The 12,000-nt window shown below is 36.0% G+C and overlaps 3 protein-coding genes across 3 annotated transcripts; 1 reads left to right on the top strand and 2 right to left on the bottom strand.

Annotated features, from left to right (window-relative positions):
* Positions 1-1,051: 1,051 nt before the first annotated feature.
* On the top strand, positions 1,052-2,797 carry TNR2 (nucleobase cation symporter-1 family protein; the record flags this gene model as incomplete). Its single annotated transcript, XM_449958.1, has 1 exon — positions 1,052-2,797. The coding sequence occupies one exon, from the start codon at positions 1,052-1,054 to the stop codon at positions 2,795-2,797; it is 1,746 nt and encodes a 581-aa protein (XP_449958.1).
* A 1,217-nt stretch (positions 2,798-4,014) lies between these two features.
* GVI51_M14069 (NAD(P)H-dependent oxidoreductase) lies at positions 4,015-4,656 on the bottom strand (the record flags this gene model as incomplete). The annotated part of the gene is made up of 1 exon (XM_449957.1): positions 4,015-4,656. The coding sequence occupies one exon, from the start codon at positions 4,654-4,656 to the stop codon at positions 4,015-4,017; it is 642 nt and encodes a 213-aa protein (XP_449957.1).
* Positions 4,657-6,024: 1,368 nt separating this feature from the next.
* Positions 6,025-8,625, bottom strand: PWP6 (the record flags this gene model as incomplete). Its single annotated transcript, XM_449956.1, has 1 exon — positions 6,025-8,625. The coding sequence occupies one exon, from the start codon at positions 8,623-8,625 to the stop codon at positions 6,025-6,027; it is 2,601 nt and encodes an 866-aa protein (XP_449956.1).
* Between the last annotated feature and the right edge of the window lie 3,375 nt (positions 8,626-12,000).

Raw genomic sequence — 12,000 nt, 5'->3', positions numbered from 1 at the left:
TCGCAGTTCCTCTTGACTCTCGCATAAAGCCGATTGTAACACCGAGTTTCCTTCTGTACGAAAAGCAATGGATTATCACCTTAGAAGGTGAGGTGCGGACAAAAGAACGTGGGCAGCAAGTTTTCTCACATCCAAAGGACTTGACTACAAACCGAAGAGGGGTGGGAATGGCAGCAATCAGCATTACTACGGGTGACTGTGTGTACACAGAAGGTGGGGTGGAAACGTACAAAAGGGTTTCTTCCAAGGATTGGTCGTTCGTTATCGGAAAAGTATTTCATGTGACCGCTATCATGGCCGGAACAATTTGTGCTGTAGTTTGAGTGCGGATTCCCTCTCAGTTAGCTTGGTGGGCCAGTTCTACATAAAATATTGTGCGACTCACTTAGTGTCAAAATAAAACAGGGCAGCTCTCTGGTGTTGTACCTTGTAAAGGATGGTGGAAGGTAGATTGCCAAACAATTTGAGTGTTTAGATAAGAATCTGCTGCCTTCATTTGTTTGACTCTTTTAAGTTGTTGTTCACTGCTGTGTCATGAATAATCAAATCAAGGAAATGCATAGTTTTTGGAGAGCGACGGAATTTTGATTAAATATAGGAAGCTGTGGTGTATTGTTTTTCAGTTTTTTTCTTTGATGTTGGCTTTATATGATGAAGAAAAGCTTTATAAATACTATTTGAGCTAGTTAATTCAAGATGACATGACCAGAAAAAAATGTTTCGACGTCCATGAATTTCATTACAACGGCTTTGCAGTTTTTATCAACCAGGGAAAAAAAAATATATAAATAACAGATGTTTTTACAAGTAGTTCTGAAATTTAGTTGACAATATTATATAGAAAATTTACTGGAATTTTTGTACTGTCGTGTTTAGATTTATTATTTAATTATTTTTGACGCCTAAGTATTTTTTAATTTTTTTCTATTTTTTTTTTATTTTTAATTAAATTTTTATTTAAATTTAATTCATTTACTTCTATATGCAAAATAAATTTATTTTGACTGTTTAGATTTAATATAAATCTCAACTGAATAAAGACGTACCGATAATGAGAGGATTTAAGTTTCTCAAGTATTTGGAAGTCCCTGTGGAAGAAAGACAAACTTTAAGTTTCTTAAAAAATCCAGACTTGGTACCAATCCCTAAAAGCCACCAAACATGGGGGTTCTGGTCTAACTTTGCCTACTGGGGTACAATTGCCTTTACAGTAGGTACATGGATGGGCGCTACAGCAGCATTGACAGTTGGGCTAAGTTATCCAGAGACTATCGCAACATTTATTCTGGGGAATGCTCTAACAATTGTTTACTCACTGGCCAACTGTTATCCAGGTTGGGACTGGAAAGTTGGCTATACGCTTTCTCAAAGATTTACCTTCGGTATCTATGGATCTGCTTTTGGTGTTATTATTAGAGTTTTATTAAGTATTGTGAACTATGGCTCAAACGCGTGGTTAGGAGGGTTATGTATTAACCTGATATTAAATTCATGGTCACACCACTATCTAGAATTAAAAAATACTTTATCTCCGCATGTTGCTATGACCACAAAAGAATTGATCGGTTTCGTTATTTTCCATATTGTCTGTGCTTTATGCTATCTAATGAAACCATATCAAATTAATAGGATATTAATAATTGCTTGTGCCGGGACATGTTTCTCAATGCTGGGGATAATCATATATCTGTGTCATGCAAATGGGGGTGCTGGTTCATTATTTCACACCCAAAAAACAACGGTTAGTGGTTCTGATAGGGCTTGGGCATGGGTTTACATGATATCATATTGGTTTGGCGCTGTTTCACCTGGTGCTGTAAACCAAAGTGACTATTCCAGATTTGGTTCATCTTTAAAAGGAATTTATCTTGGAACTATTGTTGGTTTAATGATTCCCCCAAACCTAGTTCCAGCATATGGTGTTATTGGTGCTTCTACTACACAAGAATTGTATGGTGAGTCCATGTGGATGCCAACAGAAATCTGTAATTATTGGTTAAATCACGGCTACCATCCTGCAGCTAGAGCAGCCTCGTTTTTTTGCGGTGTTTTCTTCGCATTATCTCAAATTGCTTATACCATCTCTAATGCTGGATTCGCAAGCGGTATGGATTTGGCTGGTTTATTACCCAAATACGTCAACATTAAGAGAGGTGCTTTTTTTACTGCTATTGTATCGGTTGCAGTTCAACCGTGGAACTTTTATAATTCCTCCTCAACCTTTTTAACAGTAATGAGTTCTTTCGGTGTTGTCATGGTGCCTATACTAGCTGTTATGATTTGTGATAACTTCATTATCAGGAAACGAAACTATTCAGCATCACAGGCTTTTATTTTAAAAGGTGAATATTATTTTACAAAGGGTTTCAACTGGAGAGCGTTTATTGCGATGATTGTGCCTATGGCACCAGGTCTACCGGGAATCGCATGGCAAGTCAATCATAATGCTTTTAACAATAGAGGTATAGTCAATTTTTATTATGGTGACTCCTTTTTCGCGTTTGTTATGTCATTTTGCTTGTACTGGATTTTGTGTATTATATTCCCCTTCAAAATTAACGTTCTACAGGATGACAAAGACTATTATGGTGCCTTCGATGAAAAAACCGCGATTAAAAAGGGTATGGTTCCTTATAGTGGATTGACAGAGGCTGAAAGACAAGAGTACTTCATTCCAACCGCTAATGAGGTCATGAGAGAAGAGCAACCAACTGAGTCGGATAGTGAGATATCACGTGCATATGTTGAGGAAGGAACTGAAAAGGGTAGCACAAAGGACGGAGTTGCAGAAATATGATTTATTTAGCAACTTGCACTGAAGTTGCGAATTTCAATTACATTTTGTTTTCTTATTTGCTAAAAAGACATTTATATATACAGGTAGATTTTTTTTCATCTATCATTGCTAGAGAGTATGTATTGTATACTATGATTAACTTTTTTAAATCAATTCATGAAATTAAATGTTTAGTAGATATAACATTATTAGTCAAACAGTAATTCATAGCACTCTTCGAAAAGCAAAATACCTATATTGTATAATGATCGTAGATTAGATAATAATTTGAAATGGTACGGCGGCATAATAGGGAATGGATATTCTAACAATCAATGATTTTAGATATAAGAATTATGTTATGCTATGCCACCCAATTTGGTATCAACCAATGATTTGAATAGAAAGCCATCAATTATTAAAATTAAAAGGAGAGTGTATTTTCTAAGATAATACCATTCACCATATGACACAATAGATTATTTTCAAGATATATTTCTGGTATTTATGACCACGATGATGACTTAGAAAGATTGTTATCTCCCAGGCATTATACATAACATATTATCTAATTTGAAAGGATATTATAATTATTTGTAGCAATAGAAGTCAGATATTTTAAGATACCGTTTTTATAGCTGCTCTGTGTTTATCGTTATTCGTCGTCGTTGTTAAATATATGTATAACGTAGTAAACCTGTCATCAACTCAAAGATTTAGCTATTAATGAGTAGATAATCAACGGATCTACTCAATTACTCAAAATATTGAATTGAAAATTGCTAAATAGAAACTCTAATTTGCATAGCTTGTAGTTTAAAACTGAAGAAGTCATACGTGATTTATTAAAGTTTCGAGATATATCTGATTCCCTTGCAAAAAGTAGCCTTAATGATATTTTCTAAAAAAAATTTAGTGAAAAATAATATAAGTATCCTAAAATGTTTCTACATGGTAAATGGATGTTACACAAATCATATAATGTCATTAAAGGGGCATCGTTGAGAGTTGTTATTTCTATATATGCAATGAATATATTGTTTTGGAGTGATCAATTGTAAATGTAACTTATTAAAAACAATTTTTGGTACCACACCTAACATAAGATCGATACGATCAACAATTTTTTAACTTAGGGGAGCTATATAACCTTCTTTACTGATTTAATAAAATGATGTATTTCCGATCCAAACCGAAGATCGTTTGACGTTAGAATATACATTTGACTCTACATATGTTTACTCCACAGCGGTTAGAGTCTGTAAGTGCTTATGTAGTCTCAATTTTTCCTTCTCATACTCCTCTTTAGACTTTGAAATAGTATCGTAAAATGTTAAGGTAGGTAATGGTTCAATTCCACAATACTTAAGCAAAGTATGAAGGATCGGATGCAGTAGATCCTCTATAGGGACGTTTGATGTGTACTGTTCTTCAGACCCACCTGCTGTGACAATGATTGAGGCTTTTTTACCTTTTAGTAAACCTCCGATTCCTCCATCCGGTAGCATTTCGAATGAAAATCCGTATGTAAATACGCGGTCAAGCCATCCTTTCATAATGGCTGGCATAGCATACCACCATAGAGGGAATTGGAAAATAACGTGGTCTGCCCATTTGACCTTTTCTTGTTCAGCAACAATATCGGCAGGCAGTTTACCTTTCTCGAACGATAAGCCTAGATCGAATGTGAAATGAGAACGACCTGGTTCTTGTTGTACAGGAGCATCGTCACTGTCCAACGCAGCTTTCCATTTTTGAGCGTAAAGGTCAGAGACCTTCACCTCGTGTCCTTGGGAGGTCAATTGACCCACAGTCTCTTTTAGAAGCGAGCTGTTTAAAGACTTTGGGTCAGGGTGAGCATATATGATAAGATAACGCATATTTTTCTAGTATGGGTGTCAATAACCTGTAAAACTTATTGTTTTCTACCGTTGGCATTTCAGATAGTGAATGATTTTTGGTAAAAGAATAAACGATTGGAACCCATAAAAATGGTTTTCTTTTATAATATTCATCAAAATCTTCTTGTAGATAAGTACCTTATCACAAAAATAACAAATCCTTATTTCCGTTGTCTACTATGAAATGTATTATAATATAAGCATTGTTTAGTAGTTCCGTGGAAATATGGCGGAGTAGTTTTCATGAACTTTTTTTAGCTATGTGGAGTTAAACTAAGATGGCAATTACACTACTTGTTTATTACATAAGGATGATTGCTGTCCTGAAATCAAAAAAATACCTAATTTGCCATCAATACGAGTCAGAGCTAACACTCTCCTATCATGTCTAATGAAACCATGGAGTGAAATGGTTGAGAATATTTGATTTCCCACACTGAAATGCGCTGCTGACACATGGGAAGTAGATCTACAAGAGAGATCTAATTCTTCCGAGTGTCATATCCATGGATATCGCATACCACTAACACCTGTCGGTGTATCCCAATAAAATTTCAACGAAGCAGTCTTTCATTCCAGGGCAGCACTCGAGAAGGCAGTATTTATCTCAGCTCTCAATTGGTCAAATGAAACATTGCTGGAGCACAACTTTGTGAGGGAAACCACAGTTTGGAAGCAAAAGGGATAAACAACGGTGCATCACGTGAAACAGGACAAAGTGCAAGTCCACTTATGTCCGGATGTCAACGATCAGTAAGTCCGCCGCATATCCGTTTTTACATGACAATTTACGTTTTCACATGTGACTTGCTCATGACTCTTTGGGACGTGATTCAGCGCTAGTTTAGAGCCATAATGAAAGAACAATATGATACATAATGTAGTATCTTTTACACAAAGTTCTTGCATGTAAATAAATGTGAAAGTACAATATTTCCCCGCTTGTAGATTTAGTATATCATTATCCATAAGTATTTTTGCTGAATTTGATAGCTGTTGTCAGGCGTCAAGTGGTGTTTCTCATAAACTACCATAAATATAATGCTTTTAACTTTGGAGGGAGATTTAAACGTTTATAATGTGTATCTACATAAGAAAAGACAAATATACAGAGGCATTGGTATTTACAGATATAAAATTCACCAATGCAATAGAATTAACATGAAGTAACATGAAGTAACATGAAGTAATACAAAGCAAAAAGATTCTACGTTTGAAATGGAATACAAATTCTCTATCAAGCATAAATCTTATCATGAAAAGATCAGAAATGAAATGGAGTTATATGAAAACAAAACTTGTGGACATTGCGTTTTTGTTTCTCAAATATTGTGATCAATCATTCAATCAGATAAAATACCATAGCAATGAAATGAACACAGCCGTAAAGAAGTTTGCGGACTTCGCAGTAATCATATCAGCACCATTAACAGTCTGTTGAACCACATGGTTACTTGGTGCTGAGTATTGGAATCCAGTTTTATCAGTTGTGGTTTCTGCTCTTACATGTGATAAAGTTGTATCAGAATGTATTTGAGCGCCAGATGCTTTAGTTGTACTTCTGGTAACAATAGAGCCGTGGTCACCGGCAATTTTCGTCGAGGCTACATTACCATTATCTTTTTCTGTTACAACTACTGTCTCTGTTTTGGTACTGGTGGTATCGATCTTGGAAGGTATGTTTTGAGTGTTTGGCTGGTCTGGTGTCTCAATGATTGTAACTGTAGTTTTAAAAGTTTTAATGACGTCTATTGTTGGTATTTTGTTGTCGTAACCAGTGTTTACATTGGCATTTTGTACAGCACTTGCAGAACTTGACACGCTTGATGATTCAGGACAATCAGTTACAGTTGTCACAGTCATACCATTTATTACAGTAGTAATAGCCGATTGTGACACTTGTTTAGTCAAATCGTTATTACCTGATGAGGCTGATGCAGAATCTGGTGAGCTTGCATGCATTTCATTCATAGCAGTTTCTGGGCAATAAGTTGTTGTCAATGTGACCACATCACTGGTAGTTGTGGTGATAACGTTACAAGCCATGTCATCACAACTTGTTATAGTAATGCGGCTATATGAGGTAGATTTAGTTGTAACAGTAGTATAAACCTGACTTGGTGAGAGTGGTGGTACATTATTATCAGATACATTTCGATAAGTTGGCATGTTCAAAGTATTTGAAGAGCTTATAGAAGATGATGACGTTTCAGACGCTGTTGAGCTCGATTGACTTGAGGTAGAAACAGTTTCAGAAGAATTAACCATTACAGGCAATGCATCGACTCTATCTCTGAAGTACGCAGTGCCAACACCTTGGACAGTGTGGTTGTATGCATCAGTAGTTCCATACCAGGATACAATTTCTTCCACCCTCCAATCATCAGAGGAATACCATGTAGTACTAGTCGAGGTAATAATGGAATCACTCATAACTGTCGTTGATGCATGGGTAATAGTTGAGTTCACCATGGAAGCTCTATTCGAAGAAGCGGCTTGATTTTTTGATGAAAGAGGTGATACAGAACTTGAATGAACAATTGGATGAACAACTGTAGTGGTATTTGAGCCTATAATGGGTTTGCCATTCTTTTCATTAGTTTTATAGAACGATATGATTTCTTCACCATATTCATCAGAATGAGTAAAGGATGATGTTGTGGGCGAAGGAATACTCAATGGGTCATATGTGTGGATTACTGTGGTTGTGGTGGATCCAACTATTGGTCTACCATTAGCTTCATTGGTGCTATAGAATGAAATTATTTCCTCACCGTAATCTTGTGAATTGGTAAACGAAGATGTGATAGGATCAGGAATACTTAATGGATCATATGTGTGGATTACTGTGGTTGTGGTGGATCCAACTATTGGTCTACCATTAGCTTCATGGGTGCTATAGAATGAAATGATTTCCTCACCGTAATCTTGTGAATTGGTAAACGAAGATGTGATAGGATCAGGAATACTTAATGGATCATATGTGTGGATTACTGTGGTTGTGGTTGTGCCAGTAATTGGTTTCCCATTAGAGGCCGTAGTGCTGTAAAATGAGATGATCTCTTCTCCATAGTCCTTAGAATTGGTAAATGAAGATGTGGTAGGATCGGGAATACTAATTGATTCAGTAGATGTTGGAATTTCTTCCCAAAAGAAATCTTCAGCGGTGGCATAACCATTAACATCAGTGTAACTGCTTTCTGATGTTCTAGTTGTGGTTGTGCTCAAAACGTAACCAGCACTAGTCGTTGTTGATGCATCTGGGATTGGTTTATAGTCACAGTCTGTGCATGCATCATATTGCCAAACATATCCATTCCAGTCTGTGTGAGTTGTACCAGATGGATCAATGAATTGTGCATTAAACTGGCCGTCACCACCACCGTTGTACCATACCAGTCTAACAGGATATGCTAGACCTTTTTCCATGTAAAGTTTAGTACTTGCACTAATCTTGTCACAAACATTAATGTCTTCTTTTCTAGGTTCTGGCCAAGTGTCAATGCTACCACAAGGGAAAGCAGATGGATTACCTACATACATAACAGCGGCATCATCAGAGTTTACTAATTTGAATGTATATTCACCAGTTTCAGTTGGGACAAAGTATGCTACCATATAAACTAACAAATCGGCTTTAATAAAGTAAGTGTGCCCAAACAATGATGGGAACCATCCACTAGTAGATAGCTGGGGTTTTGTAGTCAAAGATATAGTGTCAGAGGCAGTAGAGCCAGTGCTTGGGAACTTTAATAAGTAAGTGTAATCGCCCCCAGGTGGGAACAACCCAATTCTTCTGATTTCACCTTTGAAACCACTAGTCTTCTTGACATTATCTGGAATCTGACAAATGTTTGTAAGCTTTGGTAAATTGGCAGCTAAGACACTGCTCATAAAGAGAAACGTCAAAAAATATAAGGATTTGAAAGCATTCATATTTTTATTCATGAATACTTTTTCCTCGTGTGTTATTTTGAGCGGCTCGTTGATAGAAGGATAGATTTTGTGTAGTAAGATAACAATGTCTAAAAAGCCTAACAAGTTGGAATTAAAAATTCAATGACTAGGCTTGTATTTATACAACTTTGAATCGATTGCTCTTAGTCAAACGAGGCGAATCAAAGACTTTCATACTCCGACCAAAGAGCATTGATCGGCAGCTTTCGCTGTACAAATATTTTAGGCCATTGAGTCGCTATTGTTGATAAAGTGGAAATATCAGCTAATTTGCGTTGTTTTTTTTTCATTCTAATCTTTGATGCTACTTAAGCGATGGTCTTCAATATGACCTTGAATGAAGAGGAAAACTTTCCTCAGTATCAATACAATACTTTAATTCGCCTTTCCAAAAATGGACATACAAGCAGCAATATTGATCAAGAACTCTTTTAGTATCATCTCATTGTTTGGCTTCGTATAGTTTATACGTTTCTCTACAATAGTTGCATAGGAAGGACAATGGCGAATGCCATTTACGTTTTCTGTCTTTATTTCGGAGAATATCTGACCTCATTTATGTTTCACATTGAGAGAGTAAGATAAATGCTAGTACTGCATTTACATTTTGAAACATAGTTTCATTTTCGTAAAGCTTGTCTTGTACTAAATAGCTGTTCTTCATGCCAATTGTGGCCCTGATAATAACCTGTGGGGGTTAGTTACTTATACGTTCCCTACAATTATGAAACCTGGAGGAGGATATATCAGGTAACTAAAATTTTAAATAGGAGATAGTATGCTCTCAGGGAATTCGCCATCAGGTCTGTGCAGTTCTGTGGTGAGCGGTTCATATACGAATATGAATTGGTACCAGGTATTCAAACGAAAAAACCAACTATGTAAAAAAATATAAACAAAGCTGTAGAAATCCAGTTACGAGAGGTCTATTAATTATCAATCCAAAAGAAGGAACATCAGATTGGCAGCTTCTTTCGCATCAACTAAAGACTAAGCAGTAGAGGAATCGTAGTTTTCGAGTACCAAATTCAAAGGAGCGAAAAAAGCAACGTGAAAGTAAAGGTGAATGAACAATGCAGAGATGCACGGGAGATCTTGCATAAACCAAAAATGCGTAGAAAGGAAAATTAGAAAAGCGAAAATCAGCAGAACGAAGGAAAGTTAGTTATACGGACTAAAGTAATGAGTGAGGGCTATTCAGAGAGCTGCAGTGGGCAAATGCACCAGCACCCATACGACTTAGATGATTTTTCATAGATTCTGCGTGTTCAATTTGCACATGTGAACCTTAAGGTGGGGGTGTATGTAATCACGGAAGAGTGAAACTCTAGGTACATTCGCGTAGATAGTTTATGTTGCTATGCAGTCCAAGTTGTGAGAACGTGGAGTCTACCAGGCTGCCCCCACCTTTTATCAATTATAGTTGCCCAAATCAGCATTATATTGAGCACCCTACATATGTGGACACTGTTGGCTAAGGTGTACTTTTGCCGGCATCTTCTTTTAAGCATTTCATTTGATTTTTTTGTTATTAGATATTTGGCGTGTCTTGATGTAATTTCAGCTTACTCACCAAGGTGTTATGAAATAGAAAAAGCAGTGATTAGTATCATAGAGTCTCCTTTTACCGTTTAATTAACTATATATTATTGTACTGGTTTTCTGTTATCTAATGGCAGATCAACTACGTAATTCAAGACTTACAAAACTACTCAGCTCCTTTAAAACTGTGTTTCATTTGAAAACTGATGACTACCTCTTTCCATCTCCGTTTAAACTATGTATGAAACAACCAAATGGCGTTGGCATGATGTCCCTAATTCGGAATTGAAGTTCAACAACTAGCCCTTATAGCGATGAGCTAGTTTGTGTTAAAAATCGGGAGCGTTAAAGGCACAAATATTGATGGACGTGTGAAAAGGAAGGTTTCAGTATCGTTATTGTTAATCCTACGTCAAGTTTTTGAAATATGCCGCGATTACTGGTTAATTTTCAAGCATGACGTTCATGAGTAACAATTAGTCAAACGATGATGTGTGGTACTCATCCCAATACAGGTAAATTTGTGTTAAAATAGGTCATATACGCTGTTTTGCCATAAGGCGTAACACCCATTCCAAATTTTTATAAAGGGGTGGAAAACCAGACTCAAGCAGTTTCGGCTTAGTTTTAGCATGTATACGTTGGTGTTAAATAATAGTTCTTAGCACATTGTTCCACTAAATTATTAATCCTTTTTGTTGGTAACGCTAACGAATTGGAAATGTAAAATAATTTCCATCAATTTTAATCAGTGACTAATGTTTTCATTTGTCATGCCTTAATGATAGTAAATCTTGGCACGATAATAGGTTTAATTGAACGAAAATACAGCAATGGGGTGCAAATTACAAAACTGTGATCATATCGAATAAAGGTTGAACATGATCAAATACCTTTTCGCGGTTCATTACTGAATTATAAATTTTGAAGGACTTACCAAGAAGTATTCCCATACAGACTTAAAGATGATGCCTTGTGTCTATTATCATGAATAGAAGTTTCTCAGTTTCCTATGTCAATAAAAGGGCTTAAAAAAAGGTTTGTTGACTTGAATGAACCCCTTTCCGTGGAATATAAGGAACGGACGATATGGGACTGAACAAAAAAATACCTCAGCATAGGTGTAACACTGTATATCAAGTGTTTTGGTGCTTTAACATAATTCCATAGATTGATAACGAACGTTTCTATTGCTTTGTTCGGAAAAAGAATATTTGCTTTATGTTTTAGATGAATATAACTCAAGATCTTTTAAAGCTTTTCGTAACATGTTCTGAATGATTTAGCTCGCAAGAAGAAATCAACAATATTTCAATGATTTCAACGCAATAGAGTTTGTCAATAAGTCGGGAAATCTCAAAAGAACAGCACAATTGAGTTCCAAAACTGTTGTTCTTATGATCTTTTTTTTTCAAATACATGAGAATGTTGTTTATCTCTCATTTAATGGTTTATGCAAAATGCAAGCCTCTCTTTTGCAACAATTGCATATTCTACATGTTCCTTAGGTAAGGAAAAAATCACATTGCTCTGTTCAAAGCGATAATTGTGCAAAATGTGAGAGAGAAAGAGAGGTCAAAGATTATTTCTTCCCCACTTTCTAATTATAATCAGTATACGTCATCAATGTAAATGTTCCGAACCGGATCCTGCTGCTTGGAGTACATGTTGCAAAAATCATATAACTTCGATTTTCAAAACAGAATTGTGAAAATCCTTTATTTTTTACTCTTCCAAGAATTTCATTTTCAAGTTAAAAAAAGAAATTTAGATGGCCTCACACAGAAAATCTCGTAGACCCCAACCACATCGAGAGAGAAAAAA

This window comes from Nakaseomyces glabratus, chromosome M, assembly GCF_010111755.1.
Source record: "Nakaseomyces glabratus chromosome M, complete sequence".
Classification (NCBI taxonomy): Eukaryota; Fungi; Ascomycota; class Saccharomycetes; order Saccharomycetales; family Saccharomycetaceae; genus Nakaseomyces; species Nakaseomyces glabratus.
Note: the sequence above shows the minus strand (reverse complement) of the source record. Positions and strands in the feature narration are given on the sequence as shown.